Source organism: Odocoileus virginianus, chromosome 29, assembly GCF_023699985.2.
Source record: "Odocoileus virginianus isolate 20LAN1187 ecotype Illinois chromosome 29, Ovbor_1.2, whole genome shotgun sequence".
Taxonomy (NCBI): Eukaryota; Metazoa; Chordata; class Mammalia; order Artiodactyla; family Cervidae; genus Odocoileus; species Odocoileus virginianus.
This window is the reverse complement of record NC_069702.1, coordinates 13,338,408-13,361,701: the sequence shown is the minus strand read 5'-3', so window position 1 is coordinate 13,361,701 and position 23,294 is coordinate 13,338,408. Positions and strand designations below refer to the sequence as shown.

General features: G+C 47.3%; 1 protein-coding gene across 3 annotated transcripts in view; it reads left to right on the top strand.

The window, feature by feature from the left end:
* Window positions 1-23,294, top strand: part of CRMP1 (collapsin response mediator protein 1) — a 64,025-nt gene that overhangs the window by 16,482 nt on the left and 24,249 nt on the right. For all 3 annotated transcript variants that reach the window (XM_070458133.1, XM_020882642.2, XM_020882641.2), the window contains exons 2-6: window positions 7,059-7,147; window positions 12,677-12,861; window positions 14,098-14,262; window positions 20,933-20,994; window positions 22,925-23,005. In XM_070458133.1, coding sequence (XP_070314234.1) covers window positions 7,059-7,147; window positions 12,677-12,861; window positions 14,098-14,262; window positions 20,933-20,994; window positions 22,925-23,005 — 582 coding nt within the window. The remainder of the gene's footprint in view (window positions 1-7,058; window positions 7,148-12,676; window positions 12,862-14,097; window positions 14,263-20,932; window positions 20,995-22,924; window positions 23,006-23,294) is intronic.

Sequence of the window (23,294 nt, the reverse complement as noted above, 5' to 3'; positions counted from 1 at the left end):
TTCACTCTCTTAATGTTTTCCAGATAGCAGCCAAGGTTGCTAAACTAGTGACTTTGGGGTAAGTTGTTGGTTTGATGAGAGTGGAACCTCATTTTTCTTCTAAAGCTCCCCAGACCTTAGTGAGTTTTCTGTTCCTCTAACTTTAGTTTGGAAATGACAGACTTTATTCCCAGGATGCAAGAAGGAGAACAGAAGTCAGGGAGGCTTCATGCTTCCCTCAGGACAGTGATACACAAGATGGAGTGTGATCCAGACCTCCCTTCCTAACTGATGGTTGTTTATTTTGCTGTTGTGTGGGTAGAAATATCAGAAACTATAAAGGCTGATTTTCGTAAGTGGCATTCAACGTGTTACTTGATGTTCGTGAAGAGAGCAAAGGCATCCTGCCAACACCTGCTCTCTGCTCACAGTTGGGGCTGGAAGGGAGATCAGTGTTGGGTTTGGAGAAGAAAGCCTTCCATTCTCCGTGGTTCTCTTCTGCTCCCCACGATGTTTGGCCATGGAGATGTGATGACTGCCCAGCACCATGGTGTAGGCGGGCCTTACCTATATTGAGCAACCTCTCCTGTATTGAACAAGATTTGCACTAAGCAAGCTCCTGTTCCCAGGCAGCACGGTTAGACTTTCAGGGAATGTTAAAAGCATAAAAGAGAGATTTCTGATCTGTCAGTCTACTCTGTCCTCTTTTATTCATTATTACTCCCCCAGCTTCCTCCCTTTCCTTCTTCACTCTTCCATTCATTTTCCTTCCCTCTTTACCACTCCTTTATCTCACTCTTCTTTTCTCTCCTCACGCCCTTTGTCTTTTCAAACACTCTTTCTTCTGCTTCCTTCCTGGCTGTCACTTCCTTCCCTCCCACTCAGCAAACATTTGCTAAAAACTGTGAGGGCCCTGCGTGGTCCCTGGGGATTTGGAGATGAGTCACACAGAGCTCTTCTGGGAATGGAGGGGTATCCAGCCCAGCAGGAGATGGGCATGTGACCGATGACCATGAAGTGTGATGAGTGTTGTGGGGGAGGGGTGCACAAAGGGCAGGGGGGATACGGGGAGGCACCCCAAGGCCTGCACTGGGTGGAGTCAGTTACCACCAGAAAGATCTACCATGTAGAGAGTTTGGTATTTTGCTTTTCCACCTAACATTTAATTGTCTAGCACTGTGGTTTATCCTTTAAAATCCCTGGGGAGGGATGTCTCTGGTGGTCCAGGGGTGAAGAGTCTGCCTGCCAGTGCAGGGGACGCGGGTTGGATCCCTGGTCTGGGAATCTAGGATCTCACATACCGCAGGACAGCGAAGCCCCTGCACCGTGACTACCGAAGCCTGCACACCCCTGGAGCCCGTGCTCTGCAACAAGAGCCGTAGCCCCCACTCAGCACAACCAGAGAAAGCTGTGCACATCAGCGAAGACCCATACAGCCGTAAATAAATAAAAATTCCGGGGAAATGTTTTAGTAGCTGAGTGTTACGCCATTAATGGTGTGGTATCTTGTCACTCATCCTGCTTTACCTCTTTGTGTATAATTCTTTGACCCTGTTTGAGATATTATCCTGAGGACAGATTCCCAGCACTGAATTTCTAGGTCAAAAGTCAAGATCTGTGATACAATTTGTAAAAATGGCTGAGGCATACCCTTACTAAGAAATCCCAGCTTGAAAGAAGCTGTGCAGATGATCAGTTTCTCTTCTCCCATTTCTGCCCAGTTTTGGGATGATGTCTCAGTTCAGAAGCTTTGATGGACTTGAATTCCTCCTTGGTGAAAGCCTTTTCATTATCATCATTACCATCGTGACCAGCCCACCGTGACCAGCCTCGCGTCTGCTTGTGGCGTTAGAGCCCCTTTGAGAGAGCACCTGCTTGCCTCTCCAGCTTTCTCACCCTGTGGTCCTACTTCGGCCAGAGGAAGCCACCTACAGACCCTCGAGCCCTCTTGGGACCCCCTAACCCATGTCTGTCCCCTGCCATTCCCGCTCCCTGCCATCTCCTCTGTCACGTGGCTACTTACTACTCTTCAAGCCCAGATTCTCCTGGAAGGACTAGAGTGGAGGTCTTCTGTGCTGTTTCCACCCCTCTGTCCTGGCCCTTCCCACACTGGGGTGCGAAGGTCTGGTTATGATTCAGGCTCCCCCACTGGCCTTAGAACTCCTTAAGGGCAAGATTTTCTTTTTTTAGCTGCATGTACTCTTTTCTTAAGCAAATATTTATTGAGTGTAATTCCTGCTACAGAAAATGGCAAAGAATAAACAATGTGTAGCTCCGCTGAGTATTCACCAGTGGCAGGCCTGGGCAAAGCACTTTATATACATACCCCTGTGGAGTTCTCCCACAGTCCTATGAGGCAGGGACAATTATCCCCATTTTATAGACGAAGAAACTGAGGCTCAGGCAGGTTAAGTCACATGGTTAGCAAATGGGCAGGGATTGGAAGCTGCATTTGTCTGACTCTGAACGTTTTGTTCTCGTACAACACTGATCCAAGGATGTGAGCCATGATGAGTGTAAGTCTCTTTAGGTTACTGCTGTCACCGTGGAAGAAGTGGGCAGTTTCTGACATACCCTTGCTGTTAGATTTTTGTTGAATTTTTAATGAGGTATTTCATTTTCTTTCAAGATATTTAAACAGTGGGTTTTGTACGGAGTTTGTCATTGTTTATATCTGTTGACTGCTCCTTGTGGTAATCCTGGGAGAGGCAGGGTGTTGGTATTTTTCTTTTAAATGTGTGATTTTGATTACACTCTTCAATATTATGTGTCATAAAATTTACTGTTTGGAGGGAAGTACAGCTCTGTAGGGTTTTTCACTCACACTTCCTGCATGAAGAAAGGGAGTCCTAGAGAGCTAGGTCCTCGGGTTCTTTCTGAACTGCATCTGATTACGGGTTGTTATGGCTTCCGGCATGTGTGTGTGTGCTAAGTCACATTAGTCGTGTCTCTTTGCGACCCTCTTTGTAGCCCACTAGACACCTCTGTCCATGGGGTTCTCCAGGCAAGAATACTGGAGTAGGTTGCCACGCCTTCTTCCAGGAGCCAAACCTGCCTCTCCTGCAGGTCCTGCATTGCAGGTGGATTCTTTACTGCTGAGCCCCTAGGAAAGCCCTCAAGTGGGGGAAAGTGTTTAGAAACGTGACAAAAGTGTGTTTGATGGAGCGAACGCTGGACAGGAAGTTAGGAAACCTTGGCTCTGATCTCCACCCATGTTGACTTTGCGAATTTGAGAGGTCAACCTATCTTGAGCTCCGCTTCCATCTGTGGTCAATGGGACCTCACGTTCCCTGAGAACCATTCAGCACAAACAGGCGTGGAGAGAGCCGCAGCCATAAAGCGCATTTCCTGAGATGTCTTCTGAGAAAAAGTATCCTCCTCAGGTGTCCCACAGAATGAAAAGGGTCTAAATTTGGAAAAGATCAACTCAGTTCCCCTCTTGAATATTCACATTTCACATCAGCAGTAAAGGATCTGGGAATTCCTGACATGAAAACGATCTCTGCATCTCTTTAACGCAGAATTTTCTAAACTCACTGCACCTGGGAATCCCCTTTTGGATCACATCTACTAAAACCCCACTGGGCTAGAGTTCCAAAGAATGTGCTTTTGAAAGTGTCAGTTGAAAGGCCAACACGCTACTCATTTGAAGGAAGAAAAAAGAAGTCACATCAGCTCTTGCCTTCTGCTGTGAGCTTATTGTTTTTAGAAATAGGCTGGCCCCTGAGAACAGCAAGAGCCAGGACCCTGATGGTAGCTACACATCGTATCTGCTGGTAGCTGGGGGGCGGGGTGGGGATTTCAGCATCTGATTCTAGGAAGAGCAGAGTTGGGTGGGGCTGATCTTCTGGTGAGCAGCGCATTAAACACCACCTTTCAGGATTAGCCTGAAAAGCCCTCTATTAAATGTGACAAGGCAGACGGCTGCCCACGGGAGACCGTGTTCCAGAAACCAGGCGCCAGCTGCCAGTGACTCACAGTTCTCTGCTTTCTGGTGCCCGAGAAAACTGCACAACAGTCTGTCTCTGCCTCTGGATACACAGTGCCCAGGGCTCTTTCCTTCAGTCCTGGCTTCTGTCTTAAAGATGAGAGGCAGGTGGTTGGGCCTGTGGGTGACTGAGCTTGAAGCCCTTTTCTCCGGAGACCCTCTTCCTGGAGAACAAGACATAACTTCTCTTCCTTGGCTGACGGCTCATAGTTCTTTGTCTCATGGCCGCGATGCCTTTTCTCTCCATCTTTACCCATTCATCCTCTGAGAATCACTTCAGGCGTTCACCCATTCGTCTATCCTGCCAGGCTGTGCCCAAGGTGTTGGAGATCCAGCTGTGAAGAAAACAGATGAAATCTCTGCCCTCATGGAATCGAGTCTCTGAGGGAACTGCAGGGACTACTGTAGGTGGTACCATCCTTCCACAACAACACAAATGCAGTTGGTTCCCTGTGAGTTGTACCTGCTACAGCCAGTGGGGGAAACACACCTCTGATATCAGGGCGACAGGGCACATTTTTAAACAAAGGTGTAAATATAGACGGTCAGATGTACTGTGTTAAGAGCTGTGTAAACATAAAGTGGGTAAGAGGTGAGGGGTCTGCAGGCGACACAGGGGTGTAAGGTGTCCCAAACAACTCAGCCGAAGGGAGGACCCTCAGGTGACATTGAGCAGGGACCTGCCTGACGCAAGTGAGAGAGTGAATTTTGCCTACATGTAGGATTCCAGATTAAGTGGGGTCTCGCTAACTTAGCCTTCACTCTGAAGGAAGTGTACCGATGCAAGAACCCACTGGAGGGTTCTGAGCAGCAGGCTGCAGGCTGTGTTTCTGCTCAGCAAGCCTTTGCTGATTCTTTAGCTTGTTGTTTCTTTGTTTAGTCACTGAGTTGTATCCGGTGCTTGTCTTTTAACACTGAGCCCCCTGGGAAGCCCCGCCAACACAGGAGATGCAGGAGATGTGGGTTTGATCCCTGAGTCGGGAAGATTCCCCTTGGGATAGGAAATGGCAACCCCCCTCCAGTATTTTTGCCTGGAGAATTTCATGGACAGAGGAGCCTGGCGGGCTGCAGTCCATGGGGTCGGGAAGGGCTGGACATGACTGAGTGTGCATGCATGCACGCACTCCATTTGCTCATTCCTTAATTTGGGGGACAACCTTCTTTTCTAGGCTTACGCAGCATCCTCTGCCTTCCTCTCGTGGTCAGTGCCGTGGGGACACTGGGACCCACCTGAGGCGCAGTCTATATTTAGAGGGTTCCTCAGGGGGCCCTGGTGGGATCTATAGCCCCAGTTACTCACAGTGTTAGCTGGATCAATGGGTACCCTGTATTGGATTTCCATGCCTGCCTCCCTTACTCCGCTTCCTGGAATCACCTCCCAGAATCACTGCTTGCCTCTAAAATGTCATCTCAGGCTCCCTTTTCAGAGGATCACAGGCAAGACTCTCCCTCTGAGGTGGCTGCTCTGAATTGTTATTGTTTGCTTTAACAGTAACAATTGGCTTCCTACCCAAGGGCTGGGGCTTAAGGGCAGAGGCTGTGCTTTATCCATCACCGCATCTCCAGCTAGGAGATAATACAAACAGTAAATAGGTACGTGGCAGGAAATGTTCTCGGCCTCCGAGAAATGCAAATTAGCAAATATTAATGACAGCCAAGGGTGTTTTGGTGGCCTCAGGATGGCAAATTGGAGAGGTACTATTGGAAAGCAGTCTGGTTATATTTGTCAAGGGATGCAAGCACCATTTATACTTTTGAACTCAGTTGTTAAATTTCTGAGAATTTAGCTTAACAGATAGTCCAAATTAAAGGAAAAACTTTATACACAAAGATGTTCATTGTAGAAATATGTATCATGTGAAACATTAAAAAAAAAACCATGGGGGAATAATTAACAGTCTATTGTGTATCCATAAAATGAAATATTTTGTAACCCCTTTAAAATTATGCTTAAGCAGAACATAAAATAACTTGAGACAGGCTTATGGTAAAATGCAGAAAGGACACAACTGTGTGTTCTTTCTAGCTCCTAGAATTGGCTGTATTCTTTGCTGCCTCTGGGCCTTGGCATGTCAGTTCTTTCTGCCCAGGTACTCAGCATTCACCCTACTGGCCTTCTTGCTCACCCTTTGGTCCAGCTTATCTGGAATTATTTTCTAGATAAGAGCTTGTCTTACCTGACTCCCCAGTAAGATCAGAAGCCCTTTCGCTTTGTGCCCATGATGAGCACCTTATACTTCTTCTTTTTTGAACCCGACACATTCCCAGATTTTTTAAACCTCTGTCTGTCCCTCACCAGCTCCACAAGAGCTCATTCTTCTCCTGTTCTTCCAAGCTCCTGGGCTAGTGGGTGCGTGGGTGAGTGAATGACTAGGAGCGCTAGAATCACAAGTATGGAAGTAGAGGGAAATCGGGAAGAAACATCAGAACTTTGATTGGAGGTGTTTTTCCTGGGGGATGTCACTTTATTATTTTGGCCATTTCACTTGTTTGAAATGTCTTTAAATTGAGTTTTGTTAATTTCAATAATAATGCCTGAAGAAATTCTTCTATTTACAAATGACCCAGTTTCCTCCACAAATGAATGACATTTAAAAGAAGGAGGAAGTGGTACAGATTTCAGTGGACTACAGAGAATTGTGGGCTGGATGTGCTATGGGCACTTTGGGTGGATTTTCTTCACAGAGCCCCACTGTAAAAGGACATTTTTGAGACAATCAAGTAAAGTTGAATATGGCCCGGTTATTAACTGAGCTGAAGGAATTGATTATGACTGGGTTTGTTGGGATAATGGATCATAGCTTTTTTTTTTTTATTGCCTAACATTATGTAGTAAAGCATTTATGGGTGAAATGATACCATATTTGAGATTTGCTTTAAAATATCTCAGCAAATCAAAGCTAGTTTTTAAGGGGGGAAAGAGGTGAAAGAAGGATGATGTCTTGAAAGAATCAGGATGAAGGCTCACAGGGGAATTTTTAAGGCCATTTCTTTACTTTAGAGAAGAGTTGAAAATTTTATGTTGAAAGTTAGAAAAAAGCATTTCTTGGCTTTTCTATACTGACCTTTACTACTTTGCTTGGCTTTTCAGAGTGACCGGCTCCTCATCAAGGGCGGACGCATCATCAACGATGACCAGTCCTTCTACGCCGACGTCTACCTGGAAGATGGACTCATAAAGTGGGTGGACCAAACACAGCCTTTAAGGAGCCTGTCTCCCTAAGCTGCCCAACCTTTAGAGGGAGTAGAAGGCTGGCATTCTGCCCCAGAATAAGTGTGCTGGCTCTTGTGACTCCCAGGGATGGAGAGGTGTGGGGAAGCGCAAACCATGGGTGGAGAAGGGGCTGGTGTTTGCTGAGCGCCCCATGACGACACCAGGCTCCCTGGCGTGGTGCTCACATGGGCCGTGAGGCCCACAGAGGCTGTGAAGTACACACACTGGTCCTTCTTATGTTCTTGGCGGTGGTGGGCCCCTGGGGGCAAGTGACTGCTCACGTTGCAGAATGAGTTAGGGGCAAGGGCCCAATTCCAACCTAGCACACCTGACTGGATCCATAGCTTTTTTTCCCCTACCGGCCCGGAGTTTCTGGGATTGGGTGGAGGGGCCCAGGAGGAGGGAAGGAGGCATGTTTGGCCTCCAGGCAGGGTTCTTGTCTGGTGAAGGCAAGACATGCTTTGGGACTCTGGAGTTCTCCTGTGCCTCCTCCCGGCTGGCTGCCTCTTCAGCCGCGTAGCACATCCCAGAGGTGTGAGTCTGGGTGGGCTCCCAGAGCACAATACCCCTGATGGGGAGACCTACCCAACGGAAATTTATTTCTCATAGTTCTGGAGGCTGAAGTCCTGCACTGAAGTGCCAACAGGATGGTTTCTCCTGAGGCCTCTCTCCCTAGCTTGCTGACGGCCGTCTTCTTCTTTTTTTAAATTTGTTTTTAATTGGAGGGTAATTGCTTTACAATGTCATGTTGCTTTCTGCTGTCCAACAGTGTGAATCGGCTAGAGGCGCAGGCGTGCCCCTTCCCTCTGGAGCCTTCTCCCCCACGCCCACCGCCACAGATGGCCGTCTTCTTGCCGTGGCCTTTCCTCTGCGTGTGCCTCTGGTTTGTCCTCCTCTTATAAGGACAACAGCCCTATTACATCAGGACCTGCCCTAACAGCCTCTTTTTAACCTAATTACCCCTTTAAAGACCTTGTCTCCGAGCACAGTCACATTCGGAGTTACTGGGGGTTAGGGCTTCAATATGTGGGTTTTGAGGACACTGTTCAGCCCCTACCACCAAATATTGACTTTTACGTGGTTTCCACATTTTACCCTGCTGCTCGGCTCTTCTTCTGGAGTTGGGAAGAGCAGAGTCGGAGATCATCTCAGATCCAACGTGCGCAGCTGGCACTGGAAAGAAGGCAGGGCAGTGTGAGCAAGGTCAAGTTCAAATAGGAACGAATGTTTATTGGTGGGTCCATCCCAGGGCCCTGTATCCTCTGACAATGATGATGATGGTGGGGAGGAGGAGGAGAGGGAGGAAGGGACAGAGGAAGAGGGGGGAGGAGGAGGCTGTGGATTGCCATGCGCATTAAGGAACCATCAGTGCAAAGAGCTGTGTGAAGAGTAGGTGCTCAGGGCAGCGTTGAGGCCCTCCCAGCCTCCCTCTGCCTGCCCCTCCCCTGACTTGTCCTGGATGGATCTGACCATTTCCGGTCCAGCTCAGGCCTCACCTCTTCCTGTTTATTCCCTCCCCCTCCCCCAGTTCCCTCTGCACTAAAAATGGCCTTTGCAGAACTTGCCAAGCATTTCTCCCCTGGGAAACTTGCATCCATAAATCCTCCATCTGAAATGCCTTGCCCCTCCTCCATCCTCATGTCATGCCCCTGCCTCCCAGTTCCTGTTTGTCCTACCGGCCCAGCTTGTGTGGCTCCTCCTCCAGGAAGCCTTCCAGAACCCAGACTGTTCCTCTGTGCTGAATGTGCCCACCTGCCCCCGACCACCTCCACCAATGCCCTTGCTGCTGATGAGCAATCTTGCCTTATTGCCTGCCATCCCACAGGGCCAGCACTGTGCCAGGGATGGATGGGACCCCAGAGTGTTGATGAAGCAAGTGTGACATGGTGGGGACCTCAGTTTCAGCCATGGTACAGCCTGGAACCAGAAAGGGGTGGTGGGGTGGGGTGGAGTGTGGTGAGATGCTTGGTAAAGTGAGGCTTCTGAGTCACTGCGGCTTAGATGAGGCACTGCCGCTCCACATTGAGCTCACTTATGTGAGGCCTCTGGGGTCCTGAGCATGGAGGACAGTGACACGGAGAACCCTTTCATGGAACCACTTTTCCCACTGGCCGTGTGCAGTTGGGATTGGAAGACGCAATCCAGGATATGAGCAGATGGACCCCATGCTCATAGGTTGGGCTGCATTTATTAAGTGCTTGCTGTTTGCATGAATCCCTGGAGACTTAGGACTTAGGCCACCCAGGGTATTCAGGAAATAAGCAGTGTCTATAAATCTAAGATTCATCAGCTCTTTGTGGGAGATGCCTTTACTTTTAATCCTGTTGCTGTAAAGCTTTCTAAGCACTGGCGGTGCCTTTCCTGCCTTACCAAGCAGAGCAAGTGGCTCTGTCTGAACGCCTTACAGAGTCTCGATGGTCGCGTGGGCCCAGGTCCCTGCTGGCTGAGAAGGAGGTGTGGAAGTGAGAGCCCAAGGAACTGCCTGGCACGAGGAGGCTGTTATTCCTCTTCACTCTGATTGAACCCTAAGAATCCTTTCATCTTGCGGCCATTCACCAGGTTTTACTAAAAGCCATTCAGTATGTTTGTGCAGCATTTGTTATGATTCATCGAGGGCTCCATCCAGTTTGCTGAGCATTGGAGAATCAGATGCTGATGGCTGATGATTTTTTTCTGAATGGTGGGGAGGGTGATGAGGCTGGGGACCGGTGTCCGCTTCTCCCAATTCCTTCCTTTCTTTCCTTTCCTTCCATCCACATTGCCACTGAGAACCACTCAGAGAGTCCTCCTACTCATTCATGGGGGCTCATTGGGCGTCCTGTTTAGTTTAATCCCAGTTTGGGGAGAACCTGAAACTTCTGTGGAACGGAAGAAGGAAGGCATCTGAGCTTGGCAGGCAGAGCCTGATAGCCTGGGGGAGACCGAGCTTGAATCCAGACCCAGCACTGACTCATTGTGTGGCCTTGGACAAGTTAGCGCTGCTCTCTGAGTTCCATTTTCCTCTTTTGTAAAATGTGAATACTTCTTCCCTCACGAGTTGTTGGCAGGAGATGAGAAAGGGTTTGTAAAAAGGCGACGATCTGCCTGGTTAGAATGGCCGTGAAGGGTAGACCTTGTTGGCGCTGCGGTGTGGCGGCCAGTCACACAGCCCAGGATCAGACTGGGCTTTGCCTCCGCTGGTTCCCACTGGAAGGCTGTGCTGGGGTGTCTGCATGTCCGTTCTGACATGCACAGACTGCCTGTTCCTTTGTGAGTGCTACACATTCTGAACATCACCCGGTCGTCTTCAACAGCTAGTGTGAACGTGAATGAGACCTTCCATAAAGGGCTTAGAAAAGTCTCCTGAGGTCAGTGCATAATAGCGGTTCACGGCTCTTGTTTTAAGACTTGGGGGTGACTTCCCTGAACCCTTCCCTTCAGCTCCTGGCATCGTTCGTGATCTTGGAGATGGGCAGTGGGGAGACTGGACCCAGCAGTATCCTCTACATGATGATGGGAATTCTAGAGGGAGGAGGGTTGGTGATTAGAAGCAGCAGCAGCTGCAGTTGTGCTGGTGAAATTGGCAGAAATGCTCACATTTCCTGGGGGCTCACCATGGCCTTGGCACTGTGCTTGGACTAGACCCGTTTCCATTTTCAGAGCAACCTGTGTGATGCTCCACTTCTGTTGGAAGACACCCCCCGCATAGAGCCCGGTCACCTCTGTGCCCCACGCAGCCGGCCCAGGAGTCCAGAAGATCAAGGAGCTTCTGCTTCTCCTCTGTGTGGACTCTGGTGCCTGACGTTTGTGGTCACTGAAGCAACATTTTCCTGCATCTTCATTACTGATGTTTTTGGATAACTTAGAGAAACTAATGTTGGAGCCAAATCCCAACAGTTCAGCACAACTGGATTTCTTTTTTAAAAAATTTTCTTAATTTATGCACTTTTGACTGTGCTGGGTCTTCATTGCTACGTAGGCTTTTCTCTAGTTGTGGCGAGCAAGGGTGCTGTTGGTTGCAGTGCATGAGCTGCTCGTTGCAGTGGCTTCTCTTGTTGTGGAGCACGGGCTCTAGGGCGCTCAGGTTCCAGTCGTTGCGGCACGAGGGCTCAGTCGTTGGGTTCCCAGTCTCGAGAGCACAGGCCCAGTAGTTGTGGTACATGGACTTAGCTGCTCCGCGGCATGTGGGATCTTCCCGGATCAGGGATCAAACTCGTGTCTCCTGTATTGGCAGGCAGGTTCTTTACCACTGAGCCACCAGGGAAGCCCCTGGATTTCTTTCTTAAATACCATTGCTTGTGGTCTCAGGGGGCCCTGGCCGTGGAGGCTGTTGAATCTGTCCTGGTCTTTCTCCACCCCTGCCCCACCCCATCCCTCCACTGGCCCCTGGATACATCTCCTGACTCTGGTACCAACACACAAGACCAGCCGATAGATGCCACAGGGGCAAAGCTTTGAGATTCTTAGGCTCTTCTTCCTCCTTCCCCAGCTTTTGGAATTTGCCCTCCTTCTCGAGGATGTTTGCACCAGCACATGGGGAACGGAAGGGCTGGTCAGTCTATCTAGAAAAGTCCTGCCACCCCCGGTGTGACTCCCTCACCGCAGCTTTTATGGTGTTAGTGCCTGATGGTTAAGTAGCTTTCCTGAGGCCGATGCTCACAACTGTCTTCTATGAGGATTGCATGTCTGTATCAGCTTGCCAGGGCTGATGTAAGAGTCCACAGATGGAGAGGTTTAAACAACAGATACTTGTTTCTTCCAGTTCTGGAGGCCGGATGTCTGAGATCAGGGTGTGGGTAGGTTGGTTTCTTCTGAGGCTTGGGATGCCTGTCTTCTCTGTGTCCTCATGTGATCTTGCCCGGACATGTCTGTGTCCTAATCTTCTTTACTCAGTCAGGTTGGGTCAGGGCCCACCCTAGTGACCTTGTTTTAACTTAATGACCTCTTTAGAGGCCTTCTCTGCAAATATTGTCTTATTCTGAAGGGCTAGGGACTTCAACATATGGATTTGGAAATGTCAGAGTTCACCCCGTAGCCTTGCTTTTGAGGACTTGCAGAGCTAAGGGGACTTGTCACTCTGCCTCCCTGCCATCGCCCATCTCTGTGTCCCCAAGGCAGTTGCCAGAAATCTTTGAAATACTCTTGAGTGACAAGCTGTTCAGAGAACGCTGTCCCACTTGAGGCCGATGCTGGTCTCACTGCTCTTGGGTTCAGCTTTGCCCCTGCCTCCTTCTGGAAGCCCTCCCAGATCACCAGGGCTGATGAAGTGGCCCACCTTGTGCTCCCCACCCCGCAGTGTGAACTGGGTTGTGATAAACACCTGCTTATATGTCTCTCCTCCTCACTGGGCTGTGAGCCCCTGGAGGGCAGGGACCCAGCCTGAGTGTCCTCTGTCCTCCTGGCGCCCTGGGTGGGACCTGCCTCAGAAATGTTTATCTCATGGAACTGAAACTGCACAGTTGGCAGCCCCCCTTTTTTTTTAAGAACCAAAGTCTGTCTTTGTTGTCTGTTTCCAGGCAAATAGGAGAGAACTTAATCGTTCCCGGTGGAGTGAAGACCGTTGAGGCCAATGGGCGGATGGTTATTCCTGGAGGCATTGATGTCAACACCTACCTGCAGAAGCCCTCCCAGGGGATGACGGCTGCTGATGACTTCTTCCAAGGGACCAAGGCAGCGCTGGCGGGCGGGACCACAATGATCAGTGAGTCGTACCCCGGCTTTAGGCCATAGGCTGCGACTTCTCTTTCAAATCCCCAGCATCGTGAGCAGCATCAGGCTCTTTGCTCTGGGCACCTGGTGTGCAGATGGCTAAAGCTTTGGAACCAGTGATACAGGTATTGTAATGACTATGGGGAAAGCAGAGGCTCAGAGAGATAAGTTGCTGAAATTTTCACAGCTGGGGAGTGATTGTGTCAGTCAGTATTACTGCTGTGATAATGGTGCATAACACAAAGTTTCCAAACTTGGAAAATCATATTGCCGTGGAAACCAGGGAGGAGTGAGTTTAAAGGAGAGAGTGATTTGCCATGTCCTGAGAGGTTGAGTAGAGTGAGGACTGGAAAGTCAAATTAGCAAAGGCTAGTTTGATGCTGTATGTGGGTGGAGGAGTAAAAGGGGGTGGGGAGCAGATCCTGCTCTTTATGGCTGTGAGGGGTGGATGTTAGAAACAGGGCAGGAACAGAGGGATGTGCAAAGCCCATTGTGGTTTAAAATTAGACCGCTCTCTCCCCACTGGTATGCTTTACATCTAAGACTTTATTTGAAAAAGGGATGGTGAAGTTCATATTCTTTTAAGTCCTTTTCACCTTTGCATTCTATGCCCAAGAAGGTAACATGAAGTCTCAGGAAAGGGTCCAGTCTTTACAGCTGACCAGACTCTGGGAATCTTCTCTGTACTGCTTGCTAGTTGTATGACCTTGGATGTTTTTCACCATCTTTAAACCTTAGTTTCCTCATCTGCCAAGTGGGGGTATTTATACTCACCACAGGGTAGTTGTGAGGATTTTATTAGATAATTTATATAAAGCCTTTGCGGCAGTATGTGACGCATCGCAAGCATTCAATAAGCAATCATAATAATGATGGCGATGAGGAGGAAGAAGATGAGATTACAGTAACAGTGGTGGTGGCAATGGTGGTAATGAAGACTAAGATGGTGGTTACCATTTCACTGCTGATGATTTTGATAATGATGGTGACAACAATAACATTGATGTTGATGGTGAGAGTGATGATGAAGAGGATGGTGATGCTGAGGATGTTGGTCTGAATGACGTAAGTGGTGGTGATGATCATGGTGATGGGGGGATAAGGGATTGTCACAGTAGTTATGCTGATATTGGAGGTGATGGTGATGATGATAGCAGGAAAGAGGCTACCATTGGAACAACTTGGGTCCTGAGCATCTTGGGATGTGACACATATTTTTCTGTCCCAGTTGACCACGTTGTTCCTGAACCTGGGTCCAGCCTGCTGACCTCCTTTGAGAAATGGCATGAAGCAGCAGACACCAAATCCTGCTGTGACTACTCCCTCCATGTGGACATCACCAGCTGGTACGATGGCGTTCGGGAGGAGCTTGAGGTCCTGGTGCAGGACAAAGGTCAGTTAAAACCCCAGAAGCGGGGCATGGTTCTGGAATCATTGTATCTTTGGTGGGTCTGGTTTGTGGAGTTAAGAATTTCTTTAACTGCATCTGTTCTGAGCCCAACTGTGAGCTCTGCCCTGCCACATGAACAGTGGAAATATTGGACCCTCCTTAAAGAGTCTCTCCCTCTCCTTCAGACCCTTTGGAGAGTCCTTCTGTCACACAAGGCCCCCACTGACCTAGCCTCATTTCTCGCTCCACACTACAGTCATCTGGGTGTTTATTATCCTGAATGCCACCCCCTGAAACCTGCTACACTGCTGGGTCTTTGTTCTTGGTATCTCTATACCTGCATCCAGGGATGCCCTTTCTTCTCTCTGATACCCAGCTCAACTATCACCTCCTCTGATTTCCCTGATGAGAATTGCTTTATCCCTTGAATATCCATAGCAGGTTACTGGGGCCTGTTTGGCACACCTTTTCCATTGCTTTTGCTTTGTGTTTTGGATTTGAAGGACACTTGTTCTCTGTTCGGCTCTTCTGTTACACTCTGAGCTTGTGACAGAGGGGATCATGTTTGTGCATCTCTGTATCCATCCTGGCCCTCCTCTGTGTGGGCTCACAGAGGATGTCCCTTCACAGTGTGGGGACTTTACAGTGTGCGTTACACCAAATGAAGGTAAACGGAACTGAAGACCCACAGAAGCAAAGAGAACAGAGTGAACCAGATATGAGTGGTCCCTCCAGATAGGGGGCAGTTTTGAGGCTCTCTGAAGAGACAGCCTCAAATAAATGAGATGCTTCAAGGAGAAAAGGGGGGTATTTTCCATTTTTAAAATATATATGCTGTGTTTTCTTATAAAAATATCATCACCATGATACAAAAAAAAGAAAATCAAGAGAAGAAAAAAAGATTTTCCTCTCTGGTCCTACCCTCAAATCACCACTTACTACCAATGTTAAAGATTATTGCTTTCCATCCCCTATTTAGACAGTTTTCACCTTATATAGTTATACAGTAGCAGTTACTTGGAATTCTTCTTTTTTCACTTAACATTTTATGAATAGTCATTACTCTTCATTAATAACTTTTTAATGGCTCATAACATACAATGCAATGGCTAATTTGCTTAGCTATTTCCTTTTTATTGGGCACTTAGGTTTTCCGTTTGCTTCACTATAAATTGTGTTTGGTGAACATTTTTGTATATAACATTTGTTTGCATCTCTAATTATTTCCGTAGATTTTCAGAAATGGCATTACAGGGTCAGAGTTTCAACTTTTTTCAAAAGCGTGACACTTATTTCCAAATTGCTTTCCACAAAAATGCACCCATTTGCATGCCCACTGCCCTGTGTCTCTCACTCCCTGCGTGTTTGCACCATTGGGTATTATTGCTTCTATGAAATCCTTGCTAATTTGATGAATAAAAGTCAGTCTACTATTGAACATTACAATGCTTCAACTGCTAATTATGTTAAACATTTTGTGCACACTTCTTTTATGTGAATATCTGATGGTGTTCCTTGCCTGTTTACCAGTTTGGGTCTTATAAGTCTGAACTTCTATATCCAGATGGTTTTGTCCCTTCATTGAAGTTGCTGTGAGTCACACTCTTGTTTTGTACAGAATCACAGTCCAGGATGTAGAAAGATCCCAGAAGTTGGGCTGCCTGGGTCTGAATCCTGCCCTCACACTTCTTGGCTATGTGATGATGGGCGTGTCACCAAGCTGACCTCTCTGAGGCTCACCCAGTGATCTCAGCACCAGAGCTCTGGTACCAGGGTGAGACCCCTGGTCTGAGCTTGGTGTTAATTCTCCATTCAAAAAAGGAAATGACCTAAATGTCCATCAAAGGATGAGTGGATAAACAAAACGTTGCCCATCCGTAAAATGGAGTGTCATTCAGCTTTGAAAGCAAAGGGAATTCTGACACCTGCTATGACATGGGTGAACCTTGAGGACATTATGAGCCAGTTGCAAGAAGGCAGATGCTGTCTGACTGTGCTCATATGAGGGGCCTGTTGTCATCCAGTTCATAGAGGGTACGAAGGTGGTTGCCAGGGCCTGGGGGGAAGGGGAACACGGAGTTAGTGTCTAATTTGTTGTTGTTCAGTCACTCAGTCATGTCTGGCTCTTTGCTCCACTATGGACTGCAGCACGCCAGGCTTCCCTGTCCATCACCGTCTCCTGGAGTTTGCTCAAACTCATGTCCATTGAGTCAGTGATTCGATCCAACCATCTCATCCTCTGTCATCCCCTTCTGCTTCTGCCTTCTATCTTTTCCAGCATCAGGGTCTTTTCCAATGAGTCGACTCTTCACATCAGGTGACCAAAGTATTGGAACTTCAGCTTCAGCATCAGTCCTTCCAAAGAATATTCAGGATTGATTTCCTTTAGGATCGACTGATTTGATCTCCTTGCAGTCCAAGGGACTCTCAAGAGTCTTCTCCAACACCGCAATTCGAAAGCATCAATTCTTTGGTGCTCAGCATTTTTTATGGTCCAACTCTCACATCCATACATGACTACTGGAAGAACCATAGCTTTGACTAGATGGACCTTTGTTGGCAAAGCAATGTCTCTGCTTTTTAATATGTTGTCTAGGTTTGTCATGGCTTTTCTTTCAGGGAGTCTCTTAATTTCATGGCTGCACTCACCATCTGCAGTGATCTTGAAGCCCAAGAAAATAAAGCCTGTCACTGTTTCCATTGTTTCCCTATCTATTTGCCATGAAGTGATGGGACTGCCTGCCATGATCTTAGTTTTTTGAATGTTGAGTTTTAAGCCAGCTTTTTCACTCTCTTCTTTCACCTTCATCAAGAGGCTCTTTAATTTGTGTTTGATTTTTGTCATAAGGGTGGTGTCATCTGCATATCTGAGGTTATTGATATTTTCCCCAGCAACCTTGATTCCAACGTGTGCTTCATCCAGCCTGGCATTTCACATGATGTATTCTGCATATAAGTTAGATAAGCAGGGTGACAATATACAGCCTTGATGTACTCCTTTCCCAATTTGGAATCAGTCTGTTGTTCCATGTTTGATTCTAACTATTGCTTCTTGACCTGCATATAGGTTTCTCCAAAGGCAGGTAAGGTGGTCTGATGTTCCCATCTCTTTAATAATTTTTCACAGTTTGTTGTGATCCACACAATCAAAGGCTTTAGCATAGTCAGTGAAGCAGAAGTGTTTAATGGGGATAGAGTTTCAGTTTTGCCAAAATGAAAGGTTCTGAAATGGAAGCACAACAGTATGCATGTGCTTAAACCACTTAAAATGGTGCAGATGGTAAATTTTAGGTGAGGTGTATTTTACCACAATGAATAAAAAGGAAATTTATTATTTGCACACAACTCTGGAAAGGCGCTTTGGTTTGGGCTCAGCTGGGTGGTTCTGCTGCCCACATGTGCCTTAGGCCCTAGCTGGGAGGTGGGGGCTGCTGGGATGGCTGTCTGCACCCTCCCTTCCCCAGCAGCTCTCATAGGCTTCTTCCCGTGTTGGCTCCGTGAGGCTGATGGAGCTGCTAGCCCTCTGAGCCCAGGCTTGGAATGTGTCCACTCACACTTCTGCCTCATTCTGCAGGTCAGGGTCAGTCTCAAGGCAGCCCACATTCAAGAAATGAGAAAATAGATTCTATCTCTTGAGAAAGGTTGTTGCAAACGTTTTGTGAACCTTTAAACTATTTACCAGCCTGTTTAACTTCTTCCTGCCTCCTGCTTTTACTTGAAATTATCCCATTCATTTGTTTGTTCATGGCTTATTTCCACTAGAATATAGACAGGAATCCTTCCTGCCTCCTTCATAGCTGTACCTCTAGCTTCTAGATTGGTACTGGCCCATAGTCAGTACTCAGTGATTATCTGATGAGTGAGACAATGAATATTCCCTGAGAAAGGGCTTCTGGGCTCTCATAAGTTTTGGAAATTCCCCTGTTTATTCTCTTCTCGAATATTCTTAATGCACATTGTCATGTCAAAAACCTGTAAGTCCTGCAGCCAAGAAACCTGTTTATTGTTTATGAATCCAGTTTTTCTTCACCGATATGAATATCAGCCTCCCTATGTTTGATTACAAGCAAGAGACTCACTCCAGAGCTTGGTTTAAGCTAAACAAAGCAGCTTTCCTTTTAGTGATAGAGACGTGTATTCAGGGATCCATGAATACATCCGTGTTATGCCAGGAAGTGTTCCTGTGCTCATCCCTCCCTTTCTCTCTGAGCCAGTCCTGCCCTCCTCCTACCCTTGACCTGCATTCTCTATTTCCATAGTCCCTGCAGTGGAATACAACAGCCCACACTTTGTCTGGGTGGACATCTGTTTCAAAGACCAGTCAGATGTCCTTTGCGATCACTTGGACTCAGTCCCTCCTCCTGGCTCAGCTCAGCATCTGTTAGATGCCCAGCCCTGGACCAGCCATCTGTGATCTGTGGCCACGTGGTATGAACATGGCTGCTTCCAAGGTTACTGGCTGGATACGGGGAGGGTATTTGCCAAGGAGGGTATTTGCTAAAAAATGTAAGACAGTTCTGAGAACTGGAGGGTGTTATGAATGGATTGATGGCTCAGTAGGTGTTCAATATCATCCTTTAGATTTGGTGCTCCATGCAGCCTCCTTGGAGGAGGACTGTGAAGATGGAGTTTATGAATTTGGGAGGTTTTTGAGTAACAGGGCTGACTGTATTTCCCAAGGCTCTACCGCTAGTAGTAGAATTATCAGACCAAAGATATTGAAACACAACTCTTGATACAGATTGGTTTTCTAAGCAGGTTCTAATTGGTTGTGCCAATCTTACTGTCACTTGTTATGAAAGAGGGACTCATTTTGATGCTTATTCACTAGCTTTGAGCAGCATATTCTAAAATGTACAGTACTGAGGTTTCCATCTGAATTACTTTGATTATAAATAAGACCAAATTGTGTTTATCTTTATTTGTTAGCCAACTAAAAAAAGTTGTCTAAAAATTCAGTTTGCCTTATTTTGCTTTATTGCTTTTATTTTAATCTTTTTAAACTATAAAATGAAGCATACAGAAAACCACAGAAGAAAAAATGTGACTTTATGAATTATAAGATTACTCTTTCCAGGCGAGAAATAGAACTTTGCCCCAAACAAAGACCTCCATGATGAACTTCTCATGGGTCCCCACTATAGTCACAACTCCCTCCTCTGACCTCCTCCTGGCTGATATTCTTTAAATAAGAGGTTTTGAAAAAAGAAACCTTTGTTTAATTTGTTGCAGATATGTTCACCATGTTGGTTGTTTGCTTTTTATTTTGAATTTTTAAGAATTAAGTTACAGAAGTATTCCATTTAAAATGTGTCAACTCTATCATGATTTGGATGAAAGCGAATCTGAGACAGCTTTACCCCCATCCACCCACTCAGCAGAACCAGTTCTAAGGCATGTTTATCAATTCTGCCAGTTCATTATTTCTGCTTTTATTTGTATTGTTTACTTCTAATTTCTGGTGAATTTCCAGACTGAGTGACTGAACTGAACTGATCATAGAAATTAAGTCAATTGATACATGTTTCTCCTCCCTTCCCCCAAATAACGAAGCATCTAAGGCTATGAATTTACCTTCCACCATGGTTTTACCTGTTTGTTGTTATTCAGTTGCGTCCGACCCTCTACCACCCCACAAACTGCAGCACACCAGGCTTCCCTGTCCTTCACTATCTCCCGGAGTTTGTTTAAACTCATGTCCATTGAGTCAGTGATGTCTTCTAACCATCTCATCCTCTCTCACCCACTTCTCCTGCCCTCAGTCTTTCCCAGCATCAGGGTCTTTTCCAGTGAGTTGACTCTTTTCAGCACATGTTGTGGGTGTGGAAGGTGAAATATCAGATGTGGTCCCTGTCTTGGGGCCACTTGAAGGCATATTAGGAGCAGTCCTCTCCCCACCTCCCCTGCTCCCCCACCTCTGACTGCACAGTAAGTCCTGTCATTTCAGCCTTTTCACATTCTCACTCCCTCTCCATCCCTGCAGCTCCTGCCCTGGTTCAGAGCCTCACCTCACTGGCCCCTTTTGCCTTCAGCATCATCCAGCTCACCTCCGTGTCTCCCTGCTGTTCTGCACACCCATCCTCCTTCCAGAAGAGTCCTCCTGGGACAAAAAAGTCTGATCGTGTCATTCCCTTGCTTTAAAAGCACATGTTCTACTAGACGGTAGTGATGGCGGTACAACATCGTGAATGCGCTAAATGCCACTGAAATGTACACTTTAAAATGGTTATGATGCTGAATTTTGTTTTGTATATTTTGCCAGAATGAAGAAGCGTAAGGGAATTTTCTTAAAGGCACATGATCTTTTTGCTTCTGACACCGGATACTTTGTAGCACCCGCACATCTAATGTCCTTTCATCCTTCCATCTGTGCCATGCACACCCCTCCCTCTCAGCCCAGGTAGCTCCCCTCCCCCTCCTTCCCCCCCTCCTTCTTCCTCTTCCCCTTCCTCTTCCTGCTCTTTCAGACTCAGCTGACACGTGACCTTCCCTGGAGGCCCTCTTTGACCCTCACCCACACCTCCGGGCTAGCTTAGATGCCCCTGCTGTGAATTCTGATGGCACCCTTCCATCTTGGTTGCTACCACTGTGTACTGTGCTTATTGGTTTACCGGCTAGACATGTTCTTTTTTTCCTTAAATGCACTTTTTGCTCTCTTTTTATCTTGAAACAGGAGTCAATTCCTTCCAAGTCTACATGGCTTACAAGGATCTCTACCAAATGTCCGATAGCCAGGTAGGTCCTCATACACTCTCCACCTCCCCGGGGCAGGACTAGACCCCCTCTTGTCAGGAAGGCAGTGCAGGCAGGAGAGATGTCAGAGTAGGCCAGGGAGAGCTCTGGGTTCAAGTCCTGGTTCTGACACTGATCCGTCAGTCATCACCCTGTATTCCATTCCAGCAAGAGTGACATAGGGCGGGGACCCCCTGCATGGTGGTTCCCAAACTCAGCTTGTCCTCAGCCTCATGTAAAGAGCTCACTAAAAACACAGACTTTTAGATTCCATCAGAGATGCTCGGGGCTAGGCTTTAGGAATCTGTATGTCCCAAAAGCTCTGCAATTGAATCTGGGGCTCAAGCGAGTTTGGGGACCATTTCCTTAGGTCTGCCTTGGAGCAGAGCACTTGCTGTTCCTCCAGCCACTTGCAAATCACGTCCTTTTGTACTTTTCTCATCTATACAACGTGATCATGGCTGGTCCTGTCAACCTCAAACAATTGTTATATGGATGAGTTGAATCAAAGAAGATAGTGTTCTGAGGAGTACAGACGCAGAGTGTTACAATTTATTGGGCCCCGGGCCTTCTTTCACTACTAGGACCCCGGTTTGATTTTGTTATTATCGCTCTGCTCTTTGCTTGTTAAAAAGGTGGGGTGGTGTGGTGTCAAAGGCAATGAATGCTGGAGCCAGACTGCTTGACAGCAAGCCCAAACTTTGCTGTGTAGCCTGGGGCAGATTTCCTAATCTCTCTGTGCTTTAGACTCTTAATGGCACTTGCCATTAAGAGAGGTTGTCAGAGGATTAAATGATTCCATACAAGTGAAGCTTTAGGGCAGCGCCTGGCACACAGCAGGTGTCATTCGGGTATTAATAAGCAGATCGTCATGATCACCTTGGGGTTTCATGTGCAGTGGAGGAAGCGTCCATGTGTTCCCTTTCAAAATAGACACTTGGAGTTACAGGATATAACTCACCCCAGATGTCCTGGAAACCTTTGCTGCAACCATCAAAGGCATCCTAAAGGCTCAAAGTTTGTTCAGTTTCATGGAAAAAGTAGTGTGTGTTTCCCTAGCATAACTGACATTTTCACTTGTTTCATTCTAATGTCTGTTTCACTGAAGCCCTGGTTAGAAATGGAGCTGAGCAGATTCAGGACGTGGGTCCTCAAAAGTGCTCCATGGCTTCATATGCCTCCCTTACCTGTGGTCTACCCCTAAAAGCACACATCCTGGCTGAGAGAGGTGTTGTCTTATATGCAGTGAGGACAAAATTGAGATTGGCAAAAGGAGGGAACATGTGGCTTTGGTGCTCACCAGATACAACTGTCTGACTACAGATCCTTTGTGAGGTGGAAGAGGGCAGTGGGCAGTGTGGGTGGATCTGGATTGGCTAAACAGGTGATGCTTGGCAGGATATATGTGATCTGGGCATTACAGTTATTAAAGGACTTGGTCCCCTCTAACGACACTGTGATTTGTAAGATGACATGGATTGGAATTTTTGTAAAGATGTACACATGTCCTGTGGTTGTTGGTGGTTGCAATACAGACTCAGCGGATTTAATTATACAATTTCAGTAAACTTCTCAGCTGCAGCTTTCCCCATCAACAACTACATACTTCAAAGAAGCAAAGTCACAAAGAAAGTGAAAGGCCTGCATGGGTATACTTGTGGGCATAATCACGCCTTGGTGTGACTTTTATCAATTATGCCCCACCACTGCCACCCCCCCCACCCACCTTAACTTCCTGCTTTTGGATCTGGAGGGTGTAGGGCTAAGGGGAGATCTATTCCAGTGCTCACTTGTTGAACAACGTGTTCCATTGATGTGGATGGAGCACCCCGGCAGGTGGATGACTGTGTGTGTGAGCAATAAGGGCAGTCTTTGCAAATGCTTGTGCTGTGATATTTCTATCTCACCCCAACCCCCGTTTATCCCTCCTTAGCTCTACGAAGCCTTCACCTTCCTTAAGGGTCTGGGAGCTGTGATCCTGGTCCACGCAGAAAACGGTGATTTGATAGCTCAGGTGAGTGGTCTGAATTCCCAGCCTTTCCACCTCAGTCTCCTTCTCCTTGCTGTAAAGGCTATGAGAAGAGAGGGTGGAGGCCTTTATCAGCCAGGTCACTCGGCAGTGAAGGGTCAAGCCCAGAGCTGGATGGCATGTCAGACACTGGGTGAGTCACTCACCAGTGTCTGCAGTGTGGCCTTTGGCAGGCCAGAGTGCCTCTTGGATTGCAGTTTTCTCACGTTTACAATAGGGGTAACATGACTGCCCTGTGACCCATGGAGGGTTTGCACATGCAATAGATGAAGAT